General features: G+C 42.5%; 1 protein-coding gene across 1 annotated transcript; it reads left to right on the top strand.

Annotated features, from left to right (window-relative positions):
- The first annotated feature begins 975 nt into the window (after positions 1 to 975).
- Positions 976 to 2,613, top strand: LOC145393355 (uncharacterized). The gene is made up of 2 exons (XM_080267454.1): positions 976 to 1,233; positions 1,525 to 2,613. Exons 1-2 carry the CDS (start codon positions 976 to 978, stop codon positions 2,611 to 2,613), a joined length of 1,347 nt encoding a protein of 448 aa, XP_080123580.1.
- The last annotated feature ends 13,488 nt before the right edge of the window (positions 2,614 to 16,101 follow it).

Raw genomic sequence — 16,101 nt, 5'->3', positions numbered from 1 at the left:
TTAATATTAAAGTATAGTTAAGTTCCACTGTTTCTTGTCTCTTTACCTTACACCAAATGTAGAGTCCGCCCCGTAACTAGATAACCACGCTGCGGATTGTTACATGTGGGGGCCTGTCCGGGATTGATAATTAATCAGCTAGTTAAGTAATTTAGTCATTATCTATTATAACGAATACAACCTCTCCGCCTCACAGGGTCACGTCACATGTGTAGTCCTTGGTGAGGCCTGCTTCCATTGACTTTAAATTCCTTACTTAGTGGCCACTTAAGGGTAGTTAATGTAGCAGGATAGGTGTGATTGTTTGGGCTGTTCCATTTGTAAGGACTTGTTTCCCACCAGCCGTTTGAGACTCATCTTGTTACCCATGTACCTGTGGTGAACCACTGACGTTCACAGCCTTTAATTACGTATACTACGTGGTAACCTGACCATTCTTAAACTCTTTCAGCCAGTTATTTCGAAAGAGTACTTATTCAGGACTTTTTTGTGTGTTAGTGTGGGCTGATACTCTCCTGGATAACCTGGCTTGTTATTGCGTTATAGTATCAGAAGCTCATTCATGCTTATCAATTACTGGTTTATAAGAATTTAACGGGAGGTAAAATTTTTTAAATCAGTCACTAGTAGTTAACCATCTTGTTCCCGGTTAATGCTAGTCTTTTTCCACTGGTAGTTAATCATCTTTTTCTCGGTTAATGCTAGTCTGTCCATAAGTATCCCCTTGTTACTGATAATCAGCCATCACTATTCGGCTGTTATCCCATGAGTTATATCTTTTCATTGTTAAACTATTCTTAACTGCCAATCTTGTCCATGCTAGTTAGCCAACTGTACGTGACTAGTATCATTTGTTACACTTTACTGCCTTATAACTATGTTGACTGTATACATGTTATACCAGTTATTCCTGGTCAGTGCTTAGAAATAAGGCCATTAGCAGGTTTCACTTAAGAGTGCGGAACTTTCAAGACCATGACTGACTTTAATGCATTAGAGTTTGTCGGCAACCCCTCCTTGGATGAACTTAAAGCTGCTAAAATATCAAAGGATGACCTTAAGTACATTGCTAAGTCATTTAAAATTCCATTCGCTCAGGATGTGAGGAAAGATAAGTTAAGAGCACTAATTCTGACCCACTTAGGAGACACAGAGGTAGTCGAAGCCTCTGCAGTGGAGCTAGAAGCTTCCAGTATAATTAAAGATCCTCAAATCCTGCTGGAGATAAAGAAAGTAGAGATGCAGGCAATGCAAATGAAAATGGAGTATGAAAGAGAGGAAAGAGAACATGAACGTGAGAAAATGGTACATGAAGAAAGAGAAAGACAGCGTGAACGTGAACATGAAGAAAAGGAGAGAAATAGGAAGTATGAATTGCAACTTCAGGCTCTTCAAGCCCAACTAGCAGGCACACAACCAAACCTGCTAGGACCTCAGAATCTCCCTACATCTCAAACACCTCGTAAATCTGACTTGCTTAAATATGTAAAACTAATCCCATCTTTCCCTGATAACGATCCTGAGGCGTTCTTTAGGGAATTTGAATCAACAGCCAGACATTTCGAGATCCTAGAAGCAGACTGGGTATGGCTCATAAAGCCTAAACTATCAGATAAGGCTTTAACTGTTTGTAACAACATTGAGAACAACACTGATTATGAAACAGTCAAGAAGGCCATTCTCGCAGCTTATTCAATCTCCACAGAGGGTTACCGCCAAGCTTTCCGTAACATTGTTAAACTGCAGTACCAAACCTATGCTGAGTTTGCCTCTGATAAGCTTCGTTCCTTAAAACGATGGTTAAAGTCTGCATCTGTGAACACTTTTGATCAGTTACTTAATCTAGTTGCTCTTGAAGAGTTCTTGAGAAGAGTTCCACACTCTATCAAGGTACACATTATCGATAGGGAGGAGACTGATGTGCTTAAAGCAGCCCAATTGGCTGATATCTACTCACTTCTGCATCGCTCACCCCCCAGGGAGAGGAAAACCCAGTCACCCACTGTTAGGTTGCCTGGTGGTTCCAAAGGTGCTGATAGTTATAAGAACACAGATAGAAACAAAGATGGTAAGCAAGTGGCACAGAACACTCCTGTCTGTTTTTTTTGTAAAAAACCTGGGCATATAATAACAAATTGCCCAGACCCCAAGTGCAAAGTGGCCAAGATCTCTGCAAAAAAGCCTGTTGCTTCCATCCAATCCATGCCACCCAATGCTAATTCTCCTGATCCATTCCAGCCATTCCGTTCCACCGGTACAGTCGCGCTTGGTCCTGGCCAACAGGAGCACTCTGTCCAGATAGTGCGGGACACTTGCGCTGCTCAATCCCTCATCCGGAAATCTGCCTTACCCAATATCCAGGATAACTATACCGGAGAACTGGTATATCTGAGGGACTTTCACGATCCCTTCCCCACTCTTCTGGCCAGAGTGCACCTGAACTGTGGCTTGGTCCAGGGAACTGTCACCATAGGGGTAAGTGAAGATGAATCATTACCCATTCCAGATGTTGATTTCATTCTTGGCAACGATCTGGCTGGAGGACTTGTTTACCCTCCTCTAGTTGTCAGTAAGTCTCCTTTGCCTCAGAATCCAACAGATGATCTTGAATAAGACCAACCTAACTTATTCCCTAGTTGTGCCATTACCAGATCACAATCCAAAGGTAGTACAGTAATTAAACATACCCTACCTCCCCAAAGCATCATTCCTACCATATTTTCTGAACAAAGTCTTAAAGAGGCACAACAAAGTGACACTTCCCTGATTCAATTGCATAATAAAGCCATTTCCAAGGATAATATAATCCATCCTCCTTCATTTTACCACCAAGATGGAGTACTCATGAGAATGTATAAGCCATCCCAACTAGGTGATGATGACACATGGGCTGAGTACCATCAAATAGTACTACCAAAAACCTTGCGGCATCCTGTAATGGAAGTTGCTCATGCAGGCCTTGCAGGCCATCTAGGTATCGAAAAAACTTATTCTAGATTGCTAACTGAATTTTTCTGGCCAGGCATGAAGAAGGATGTAACTGACTTTGTTAAGAATTGCCATACTTGTCAAGTAGTAGGTAAATCGAATGAAGTAATTCCACCTTACCCCTTACAACCCATTAGAGTACCTGCTGAGCCTTTCCAAAAGATTATTATTGACATAGTTGGACCACTTCCTAAGACCAAGAAAGGCAATCAGTATATACTCACTACTCTGTGCCCCACCACTAGATATCCTGAGGCATTTCCTTTAAAGAACATTTCCTCCAAAAATGTAGCCAAAACCTTAACACACATGTTTACAACATTTGGTATTCTTCGGGAAATCCAGTCAGACAGAGGTTCTAACTTTACAAGTGAACTATTTACCCAGGTCCTTAAGGAATTAGGGATTAAACAAACTCTGTCCACAGCTTACCATCCACAGTCGCAGGGTGCATTAGAGAGACTACATCAAACTCTCAAGACTATGATTCGTAAATTCTGCCATGAGGAGGATCATGATTGGGATGAGGGACTGCCCTTCCTTCTTTTCGCCATTCTTGAAACTCCATCTGACTCCTTGGGTGTTTCTCCTTTTGAACTCTTGTATGGAAGGAAGGTAAGGGGGCCCCTTAAAGTGATCAAAGACCATATGATAGCTTCACCCACCAGTAAACTGATAACTGTCCAACAGTACATAAATTCCCTTCAGGATAAATTGAGTAAGGTTCGAGCTTTTGCTAAGAAGAACTTAATTCGTGCCCAGACAGTCATGAAGAATCACTATGATAATAAATCTCAGGTTAGGGAATTCAATGAGGGTGATATGGTTTTGGCATACATCCCTGTCACTGGCTCTCCTCTACAAGCAAAATATCACGGTCCATATAGAGTTCAGAGAAAACTGTCAAATTACAACTATATATTAGAGACCCCAGACCGTCGCAAGGCAACTCAACTTGTTCATATTAACTTACTTAAGCCCTATAAGCACCAAGAACCACCAGACAACTCCCCGAAACTCGTGTTACCCGTAGACTTACAACACACCATAAATACAGCAAGCTCCAACCCTCCTGAAACCTTGCATGAGATCCCTTGCGTCCGCCCTATGGTTCAGGAGCCGGAGTTAGCTAACACCATTCCAACCCCTCCACTGTCCAACTCGGAGATACTTAACAATCTGCAACAATATCTCCAACACCTCACACCAATACAAAAACAGGATTTAGAAACAATTATAAGACGGTACCCTAAATTGTTTAATAACAATCCTGGCCGATGTACCATCACCTCCCATAAAGTAAAGTTGGTGCCAGGAACCCATCCAATTAAATGCAACCCTTATAGGTTACATCCACAGAAAAAAGCACAGATGCAGAACGAGGTGGAATACCTGTTGGACCAAGGATTAGCAGTTCCCAGCCAGTCCCCGTGGGCATCACCCTGTCTACTCGTGCCCAAGGAAGATGGACAAATACGTCTCTGCACTGATTATCGTAGAGTCAACTCTGTCACGATCCCAGACGCCTATCCACTCCCCCGGGTAGATGATCTGATTGATGAGGTGGGACAATCTCGGTTCATTACTAAAATTGACTTGCTTCGGGGCTATTACCAAATTCCTCTAACCGATGATGCTCAGCTCATCTCTGCCTTTGCTACTCCTTTCGGGCTTTACCAATATACTGTAATGCCCTTCGGTATGAGGAATAGTCCTGCCACTTTCCAGCGGGCCATGAATTATCTATTGCAAGACTTAGATGGAGTATCAGTCTACCTGGACGACATACTAATTTTTTCTCCCCACTGGCGGCAACACCTCTGCCAACTCTCTGAGGTGCTGTCCAGACTACAAGACTCCAACCTCACGGTGAAGCTGGCCAAGACCACCTTTGGCCGGGCCACGGTGACGTACTTGGGACATGAGGTGGGCAGAGGAGTCTTCCGTCCCAAAGCAGCCAACATCTCTGCCATCATCCAGTACCCTGCACCCACTACCCGGAAGGCGCTGATGCGTTTTTTGGGAATGGCCGGGTACTACCGGAGATTTTGCCCTAACTTCGCCAAGGTAGCTGCTCCACTCACCAGGATGACGAGTGGCTCTGTGCCATTCATTTGGACGGACGACTGCCAGACCTCCTTCAACCAACTCAAAACGTTCCTCACCCAAGATCCCGTGCTGCTCTCGCCGGACTTCAACAAGCCGTTCATCCTACACACTGACGCCAGTGAAGAAGCTGTGGGAGCCGCCCTGCTTCAAGAGAAGGAAGGCATACTACACCCTGTCTCCTACCACTCTGCAAAGCTGGACGTCCATCAACGTCGCTACTCCACTATAGAGAAGGAGCTACTCGCCATCATCTCTGCCATCAAAAAGTTTGAGTGCTACCTTTCTCCTAACAGTGCCCCTCTGCAAGTGTATACAGATCACAACCCCCTCTCATTTCTGGATCGAAATAAGTTCTCAAATCAACGGCTTTTAAGATGGTCCCTATACCTCCAACCCTTTAACATCGACATTCACCACATCAGAGGTTCAGAAAATCTCCTAGCAGACACACTCAGCCGCCTGTAACACAGCCTCTACGACACCACATCTTCGTTGGGGTGTCGTTTTAGGGGGGAGGTGTGACGCCCCCACTAAACTACTGGAGTGCTGGGCTCCCTCGTTACGGTTGGATCACCGCCTCGGAGCCCCACACGGCTAGGTGAAACAAGCCGGGCTTCACCCGTGGGGATATATATACCGCTGCTTCAGTCAGAGAAGGCAGACTCACACTATTAACGGCTGACAGTGTTCCTCCTCCCTGAGTGGGTTTACACCGCCCAATTCACCTCCCTCACGGTAACAGTGCTCGGTGACCTTGTGACGTGGAAGAGGGTGTATATCAATTTTGTATTATTTGTATATCTTATAATTCTGTATCTTGCCTGTAACTGTTTCTCTTTGTCCGTTTGCTTAACTACCTGATCTATTTGTCTTGTTCTTTGTGCAGTAACTACTGTTTAAGTGTTATAACTTTAATCTTTGCCATTAACCTTGTTACTTGTCATAATGTTGTTAGGTACTTTTTGTAGTGTAAGGTTTAATATTAAAGTATAGTTAAGTTCCACTGTTTCTTGTCTCTTTACCTTACACCAAATGTAGAGTCCGCCCCGTAACTAGATAACCACGCGGCGGATTGTTACAACACACACACACACTATAGGAATTATGGCTTCTCAGCTGATTTGCGAATAAAAATCTAGCAAGAGATCGTGTGCTGGGCATCTGTTATCAGCCTTCTCATCCCCCATCTCTATCTGTCTGTCTGTCTGTCTGCCTGTCTCTCTCTCTCTCTCTCTCTCTCTCTCTCTCTCTCTCTCTCTCTCTCTCTCTCTCCAAGGAATTGATACTGCAGTGCGTACGATAACTTCATGTAATATACATTAAATTATTAAACCCACTGTGAAAATAATAATAGGAGAAACAATAAATACTGTTTTAAAATCCCATAACAATATACTAACCATGATTATTCATATTTTAGCAACAGCATTTTAGTAATAGTATACCGCAGGCCTGTTCAACTGGCTGCCCGTAGGCCAAATCCGCCCCTTGAGTCGTTTTTCATTGGCCCTTTGACAGACTCGGAAGAATGCAAATAAACAAACAAACAAATAAACAAACATAAAAAAATCGCATTTTTCTTTTAGTGCCTAGCGAAAAATGGAATATCAAATTATATATGAATTTCTCGTTTCGTTCTATTTATATGTGTGTAGATAGAGGAAAAAATGGCACTAAAATAAATGTGTGGCCATTCTATCAACCTGAGTTTCATAATCCGGTCCTACTCCTAAAGTACTTGAATAGGCCTGGTGTTCTGTAATATTAATAGAGGAACATGGTCTTTAAATGTGGCGTGATGATTCCTAGACTTAAATCTTCTGTGCTCTATAATTATGGCTATTAGGGAGAGGTTGCTAATGGTGGTGGGGAGGGGTTAGATGTTAGGTTGTTTTGGTGATGAGTATATTAATGGTGATGATGGTGGCTGCAATTGTGGTAACTGCTGTGGTAACAGAGGTAAATGTGGTAAATGAAGTGCTGGTTGTAGATGTGGCATTTGAGGTGATGATTGCACATGATGAAGATTTTATGTTTGAATGTTGTTGCTGTTGTTGTTGTTGTTGTTGTGGTGGTGGTGGTGGTGGTAACTGGTAACTGAGAGCTGTGGTGATGGGATATGTCGTAGGAGGTTGTGGTAGTGGTTACTAGCGAGGGCGAAGTCCTCGTGAGTCTCTCGTCAGTTAATGGCATTTTTCACATATGAGCGGCCCGACCCGACCCGGCCAACGCGACACGTCCCAAGTGCAGCATGTCGGAAATCTCAAAAAAAAGGTCCACAAGCCAGGCAGTGTGTGGTGAAGGCATGACACTTGGTAGGTTGATAGCCATCAATATACTCTAGGCATCCTCAGTGTGTAAGGCGACATTTTAATGTTTTTGGATTTAAATGACATCGCTCGTACCTCGCCAACAAAGGCGTTTTACTGGTAGTAGTAAATAGTTATAGACGTGGTAGCCGTCGTAGTAGTAGCGATTATAATGTTTGTAATACTGGGTTCTGGTTGACTGGTGGAAGAGTTGTAATAGTGATGACAGGTGTGGCAGGTAGCTCTAGGTGTGGTAGGTAGTTGTGGTTGTAGCTGTAGTGGCAGACTTGACTGTTGGTAATAACAGTTGTAGTACGAGGTTGTAAGTGTCGTTGTTGTGATGGTAGGTAGTTGTAGGTGTGAAAGGTAACTTTCGTGTGGTAGTTGTGATAGTTTAGGGGTGACAGTTATAGGTATGCGAAGCAGCTTTGGTGTGGTAGTTGTGGTAGATGTTGTGGCAGGTAGGTAGGTGGTTATGGGTATTAGAAGCTTTCTTGTAGTTGTGGTAATTGTTGTGGTAGGTAGGTAGGTAGGTAGGTGGTTATAGGTATGAGAGGAAGCTTACGTGTGGTAGTTGTGGCAGTAGATGTGGCTGTGGTAGGGTGTTAGAGGTATAGTAATCGTGGTGGTTGTGGCAGTAATAATGTTAGCAAGTTTTGGCAGTGGTTGGGGTCAGGCTATAGAATGGGTGGCATTTTACCCCCAGTCACGAGGCACTTTCAGCTCCCCCCTTGTCTTCGCTTTACTGCTTCCTCTTTATTCTCTCCTGTTCTCTTATTATTTTCCTATTATTATTGTTATTTTGTTTTATTCGTTATATAATAGATGGCATTTTATCTACCGTCAAGAAGCACTTACGTCCCTCCCTGTCTTCTCCTGTAATTAATTCATCTAATTCTTTCTGCATCACCATCCTTCCTTTTAGGTTCCTCTGCTTCTTCTTTAAAACTCCTCTTTGTCCTCTCATCCTAATCTGCCAATATTATGTCTTTCTTCTTCTTCTGCTTATAAGAATTATTATTATTACTCTTATTATTATTATTATTATTATTATTATTATTGTTATTATTAATTACCAGAAAAGAAAAAAAATCTATCATTCCACACTTTAGTCACAAACTTGTAGCTGGTGGAATGTAGTAATTGGTATAGGTCTCCAAATCTCCTCACATCCTGAATGTTCTCTTGTTTCTGTGCTTTTTTTCATCTCCTATCAGTGCACTTTCGCCATTCCTAATTCTTAACAATTATTGCAGAAGAAAATTTTTGCTTTCTAGTTTATGATCTTTTTGTGAAAGTATAATTATGCATAAAGTAAGTGTTAGATTTGGACTGTTACATGCCTAACATACTGAAATACTAAAACGAGGGTGAATTGAAGTGTTTTGGTACGTTCTTTAACTGTAAGCGAGCTGTAGCTAACCAATGTTTCGCAAAATGGCGTACTGACGGGTGACCTCGATGCGATTTTCAGGCCGTAACTCGCTAACCGTAGCCTGAACGCTTTTCTAAACATGAAACATTTACACTTGACAAGCAGCGTTTTGGTGTATAATACGCTCACGTAAGCGTTATTGTTTTGAAGTTATGACTGATGATGAAGAAAGAAAGACAGAAAGAACAAAATCGACATTTTTGCTGTTCGATTTTGCAACTCCTATAAATGTTAGTAAGACTTTGCGAGTGTTTTTGCTCTTGAATAGCGAAGGTTTTTCTAGTTCATAACTTAGAACTGGGCTTTGCGACCGTTTTCGAGCGAATGTTCCTATGTCCCATGTACAGGACGCCATTTTGAACCTGCGACATTCCTACTTACTGGGTGGCTACCGCACTCCCTGATTATTTCATAATTTATACATTACATGCCTTTTATTTTATTCTTTTCACACGCCTTCAGAATTATCTTTTTTATTCTTTTTACTTCCTCTTTGCTTTCTCGTCTCCTCTTTTACCTGTTTTGCTTATCGTTCCCTCCCCTCTTAATGCTCGTAAAAATTCTAACACTTCAAATACAAGCGGCCAAAACTGGGGTCATATCTCATGAAAATGGGATGCGCTCCTAAAAAAACGGGTTGTACCGTTGGGGAGAATATGCTTTATTTTATTCTTTCATTAATTCTCCTTTATTATTATTATTTTTTCCCGAAGGTGTGTGTTGCAGTCAGTTAGTGCTTTGGAAGAAGAGCAGACCTCAGGGAACAGACTGTACGCTTTGTCAGATTCAGATACATAAAAGACAGAGATAGATAGATAGATAGGGAGATGGATAGGGAGAGAGAGAGAGAGAGAGAGAGAGAGAGAGAGAGAGAGAGAGTGAGTGATATACCAGTGGAGAACCCGCAGATATAACACTAACCAAAATAAGAAATAAACCCAGTGATCAGAACCGGTGTCGGGTAGGTTCTTGTGGCCCTCTGATGCGAACCAACCAATATTTACAGGTACTCGAGCCCCGCCGAGACCGAGACCCGCGGAACCAGAGTAATTCGCAGTATTTTGCTGTGGACCAAACCAAACCCTTTGTTGAACTCCCAGCCCTTGTATAAGAAAGTATTGGAATCATAGGGAAGTATTTTCGTCAGCTTATGAGATATTATCTCTTTCTTACCAGTTCATTTCTGCTTTCTTTATGCTTCCGACTTAGGGCAGAGTTACGTGTCCATTTTCTGAGGCCCAAAATCCTCCTACATGTCCTCTTTGGCACTGTATAACTACCGTCCATACTGAATTCGTACCTTATTTAGGACTGGTGTTTGATGGATTTTGGCGTCTGGTAATAGATAGATAGATAGTTTGATAGTATTAGCAGTGGTGTTTTTGACATGTCAGTGCATCCTGTGGAAATTTTGTTAAACTTGTTGAAACCATATTCAGAACTTCAGCACTCAGATACGAGAACAGTTGACAGTGAGGCGGTTGGGAGGAGAGGAAAAGTACAAGGCGGAGAGATGAGATAAGAGGGTTTACAAGGGATAATGAGTGTGTCGTTGGAAGGAGAATCTGCGTCTGAGTAGGGACCTGAGTGCTGATAGACCCTATCTCGAGACTATCCCTCACAGTATTCGGCGTAGGGTGATAGAAAGATGAATAATAGTGTTTGTTAGGTAATTACAGAGCCTCACATGGTTCTTGGAAGCTTTGAAGAGGATGGTCTGAACTGCTTTCCTTGTGTCTGCGAGATATTAAAATGCTCCAACATCCTGAGGGGTTTTGGAGAGGGTATTGGGATCTGGGGGTAGGAGAAGCATGGGAATGAAACACCTCGCCTCACCCTTTAGAAACAGTAATACCGTAATGAATAAGATAAATGATATATAAGAAATGAGAACTACGTCTTCAGGGTAACCATTCACATGCATCCAACTTCTCAGTAAGATCCTCTGGAAACCCAGAAATAGGTGTATGTAGCATAAACTAACTCGGTAATTATGTTCTCTCGTAAACAGTAGTCTTGAGAAGAATGACGAAGTTAGTGTTATTTCGTATCCCTCCCCCGCCCCCTTACACATGCAAGCATAAATATCGACCTTGATAACTGTGTAAGGGATCTGAGAGCGCTAACATCATTTCTCAGTTGTAGGATTGTTCTGAAGTTAAGGGTCATAAGTACTGGCAATATGCCTGAGTGGAATGTAGAGCACCAATATGGTTTCCTGTTATGTCTGTATATAGTCAAAGGCCTTTATCTCGTAATGGGTGGCAACAAACTAATCCCCTCCCAGTCCTCCGACACTCACACTCTCCCAGTCAGTCACTCAGACTCTATATGGCCAAAACATCCGAAAGTTATTGAAATTTTAAAGCACTAACATAGATTTTGAGCGCTCTCTTGAGGGCTGTATCAGCTGATTGTAGCGTGTTTCCGTGACAGTTGAAACCCATCATTATCGTACTTGGCGATACGGAGATTATTAAATTCTCGATGTATATATCCTAGCGGGATAATCAAAAGCAATCTCGTCATTCCTTACGGCTGCGTAGAGAATTGCATTACCTAATAATTGTGTTCGCGTGACACTAAAACCACCAGCGTCGTTCTCGAAATATTTGGGAAGCATTACATACCGTCTTGTCGTGTGCCTGCGCAACATTCGAAAACCTTCAGTCGTTTTAGAAAGTTTTGTAGGGGATATTTTAAACTCTTTTATCGTGTTTGCCTGACACTATAGCGACCACCATCATTCCTGAAATGTGTGGAAAGACTTACATTAACATCTAACCGTGCACTTGTCTGACACCCTAAAGCACTCATTCCTGGGAAGTTTTGCTAAGGATAATTTTATTTCTTATCGTGTGTGCAAGATAGCCAAACCACTAAAAGCGTTTCATATATGATGAACACTGAACTACTGGTTTACTGCGTGCCTGCGTGGTTATCAAAAGCATTGATAAAGTTTCAGAGAGCTGTATACACGACTCTGCTTTCTTACCATGTGCTTGCAGGAATATCGAAAGACACCAACGCCGTTCATGAAGTTTTTTTAATTTTTAAACACTGCATTATCGGCATATCATGTCTTGCCATCAGTGCCTTAGTTCCCCCAAAGCTATATAGATGCCTCAGGTGATGTGACTTGTGGGTAGCTTTTCAATGTGTGCCTAGAGGAACAGCGACATTCATTTCCGTCGCCTCTGAAAAATGTGGAAATCACCGAGTTGTCAGCCTACTGTGTGTTTGCTGCGTACTCAAAAGTATCAGCCCCGTCCTGAGAGGTGTGTAGAGCATTGTATTACCTGTATAGCCTGCTCATTACACCTGTCAGTAATGGGAATACAGGATGAGAGGCTACCAGCACCACCACCCAACAATTCCAGTCAAACCATAAGTGTTCAGATCGTTGGTTGGGTTAGCTTACTTGTTACACAGGGAATACGGGGCCAGTATTCTTTTAATCCTAATCGTACCTGAGACCCGTCGTCTTTGAGTGCCTCTTCTCATCCGCTGTCGTTCCTTTCTGAGCGTCCTTTCTCTCTAAATGTTCTTTTCTGTGTGTTCCACGTGCGTGTGTGAGCAGGTAAAGGTAAGGGAGAAGCACCCCATCTCCCGTATAAGGTTGGGGTTAATGGCGGGGAGGTGTGGGCAGGCTAGGATGCTTCTTCACTCCCCGGAAGCTCTTATGTAAATTTCCCACATTCTTCCCTCGCTGAGCTCAGTTGCATAATCTACTCTGCACGTTGTAATGCTTCGGGGGAATGTGCGAGAATATGCGAATAAAGTAAGAATAATTTGTCTGGTTGTTTATTTAAGGAAGCCATGTGGCTGCTCTTAGTTTCTTAACCTAACTTTTCCCATGGGTGTCAACAGACTCCTCTGGCTGCTGCACACCAACACGTTACCTTACAGAGACAGGAGTGAGGCGTAGGCAAAAACGGAGACAGCTTAATCCATCCTATATCCAGGTGGATTTAGACCCACACTGGTGACAAGCCTTCGTGCTTGAATAAACGGAATAGGAGCACACCTGAAAAATGACGTGTGTGTGTGTGCGTGTGTGTGTGTGTGTGTGTGTGTGTGTGTGTGTGTGTGTGTGTGCGTGTGCGTGTGCGCGTGTGTGTGTGTGTGTGTGCGCGCGCGCTTGCGTGCTTGCATGCGCGCGTCTGGAAATCTCACGCTTCTTTGCTTGTCTGGAACTATTAGGACACTGGATTAACAGATAGCAACACAGACATTCACGCCGTAATATTTATATACATGTTGGGGTAGTAAGGATACTTCTGGCGGTGTTTATCATAGCACAGCAGTATCATAGCACGAAGAAAACGGAGAAAATTAATTATGAAAATAACGGGTAGAAAAGAATGGTTAGGGAAAAGAATATTGAGACAAAAATATTATGAGAGAAGAGAATTTATGAAAGAAAAGAAAGTTGAGAGTTGTCACAGAAGAAACTGATCATGTCCAAATATACATAAATCTGAAGCAAGGCATGAAAGACTGGTTGGGAAAATGGAGGAGGAGGGAGGAGGGGGAGGGGAAAGAGGAGAGAAGAGGAAGGAAATGAAGAATGGAGGAGAGAGGGGAAAAGAATGAAGGGGAGGAGGGGAAGGACGAGGGAGAGGAGGGAAAAATGGAGGAGGAGGAGGAGGAGGGCGAAAGGGAAAGAGGAAGAAGAAAGAGAGAAGTAGAGTAAGAGATGAAGAAAAAGTAGGGAAGATGAGGAAAAAGGAGAAGGAAAGGGAAGGATGAGGCGAGGGAAGAGAGGGGGGAAATGAGGATGGAAAGGGAAAGGGGTGAGGAGGAAGGAAAGAAAGAAAAAGGGGCAGAGAAGGGTTGGGGAAAGAATGAGGATGGGAGAAAGAGAGGGAAGGAAGAGAAGGCGGAAGAGGTAGAAAGAAAGAAAAGAGAAGATGGTGACTGGAAAAAGAGAGAGAAAAAAAAAGAAGGGAAGGAGGAGAAGAAGCAGAAGCTGAAGGGGTGAGATAAGCTGAGATAAGATACAACAAGACACGGCCCAAACTACCGAGTGGGGGGACCTTTAATTCTCAAGAGGAAATCCTGCACTACTTTTAAACTCAACCTGACCATAACCCCAACTCCCGTAGAAGCATCCTACCCTCACAACTCCCGCTCTCTCACCCCCTCCCATAGCCCCTCCCTCTTTTGAGCCCCCTCTTCCATACTCTTCTCTCTCCCCTTAACCATTGTCCCCTCTCCCTCTTGAACCCTCCTTTTCTCCCTCCTCCCTGTCCCTCCTATTTCACCTCCTCTCTTTCCTTCCTCAAAAAAGGCAACAGAGCACAGCCAAAAAACTACGACCCAATTAGTTAAACATAGGTGATTTGCAAATTGCTTGAAACTATTATAAGAGATAAGTTTGTGAAACACTTAGAATCAAACGATCTCATCAAAGATTCTCAACATGGTTTTCTTAATAATCGCTCTTGCCTCACGAGTCTGCTGGACTTTTTAAATGATATCCTGAGCATGTATGACGACACTAAATCTGTTGATGTTGTGTACCTTGATTTTCAAAAGGCCTTTGACAAAGTCCCACACAAAAGACTCCTTCAGAAGCTAAAGGCACATGGTTTCAGCGGCAGTGTTCTCGGGTGGGTAGGAGATTGGCTCACCGGACGAGAACAAAGAGTTGTAATAAATGGAAAAGAGTCGGACTAGATAAATGTTACAAGTGAAGTGCCGCAGGGTTCAGTGTTAGGTCCTATTCTTTTCTTAATATATATCAACGATATTGATGAAGGATAATCTTGTAAAAAATTTCAAAATTTGCTGACGATACTAAAATAGGTAACAGAGCAGATACAGCATTGCAAAGGCAGGCAATTCAGAGAGATCTTGATCGGCTGTTTAACTGTGCTCAAGTCTGGCAAATGGATTTCAATATTAATAAATGCAAAGTGCTAAACATTGGCAGTAAAAATGTAAGAGCTAGTTATAGCATAAATAATGTCCAACTTGATAGGGTAAACCATGAAAAAGCCTTAGGAGTCATAATAACAAATGATATGAGACAAGCAAACAATGCACAGAAGCTGTGAAAACAGCTAATAAATTGACTGGATTCATAAGTAGAGCATTTGAATATAAATCCGATAATATTGTCCTCACTTTGTATAATTCCTTAGTATGCCCGCACTTGGAATATTGCATTCAGTTTTGGTCACCGTATTATAAAAAGGATATGGAAAAGCTTGAAAGAGTGCAGCAAAGGATGATCAAGATGATACCTAGAATGAGAAATAAACTGCACGAGGAACGTTTAGAAGCCCTGAATCTATTTACCCTAACTAAATGGAGGTGATGAGGAGATCTAATTCAGGTATTCAATTATTCAAAGGACATGATAACATGACTGTTGATAAATACTTCACAGTTGATCACTCGAATTATGCTAGAGGCAATGGACATAAAATAATTGCCAAACGATTCCAGTCGCATGAATCTAAGCATTTCTTCTTCAATAGAGTTGTAAATATATAGAATAAATTGCCCTCCAATGTAGTAAATTCTAATACTGTACTGACCTTTAACCCGCCGCGTCCCGGAGACGTGAATTCAGGTTCTCACATGATGTGCACTCATATCCCGGAGACGTGAATTAACACGGCAACATTGCAAGGTCCCTAATTTGCACAATTTTCAATTTTTGCAAGTGATTTCGCGAGTGATTTTTGGCATGTATACACGGGACACCTTCCTCTATTCTTCTACAAGATGCCAAGCAGGGACAATGCCTTACACCGCATAACCTCTCCCCCCCCCCTGCACGCCATTGTCTCAACAATTCACCTGTTACCAGTGACCTGGCCAATAAAGACGTTCAGGGCCAGAGTGATTCCCCAATCGATGACAATGTGGAGGACAAAGTTTACATATCATTAGAGGAAGAAACAGTCAGAAATGATGATCAGGTAATGTGGGAAAAAAAGATCATGAATGGTGATGAGTTAGTGAGTGAAACAATGCTTATAATGCCTATATTACTGTTTGAAAACCAATATACTCTTGTACTACATATAAATTCGTACCAAGTAAATAAATACTGTTTATGAGTGGATAAAATAGTTACCCTTCCATAGAACTCGTTTTCTTTGGTGCCAGCCTGTTAGAAAACCCAGTCAAGTAAGGAGGTACTCGTACCTAGGTCGAGTATTTCAAACCTCAGGTGAGCGATTTCTCTATGAATTTTCAATGTTTCTCACCAAAAGCAGATTATTTGAGCCAAAAAAAAAAAAG

Source organism: Coenobita brevimanus, chromosome 24 (assembly GCF_032717465.1).
Source record: "Coenobita brevimanus isolate Jiangsu-jjx chromosome 24, ASM3271746v2, whole genome shotgun sequence".
Classification (NCBI taxonomy): Eukaryota; Metazoa; Arthropoda; class Malacostraca; order Decapoda; family Coenobitidae; genus Coenobita; species Coenobita brevimanus.
The sequence above is the reverse complement of the archived record's forward strand: the minus strand, read 5'-3'. Positions and strand labels throughout refer to the sequence as shown.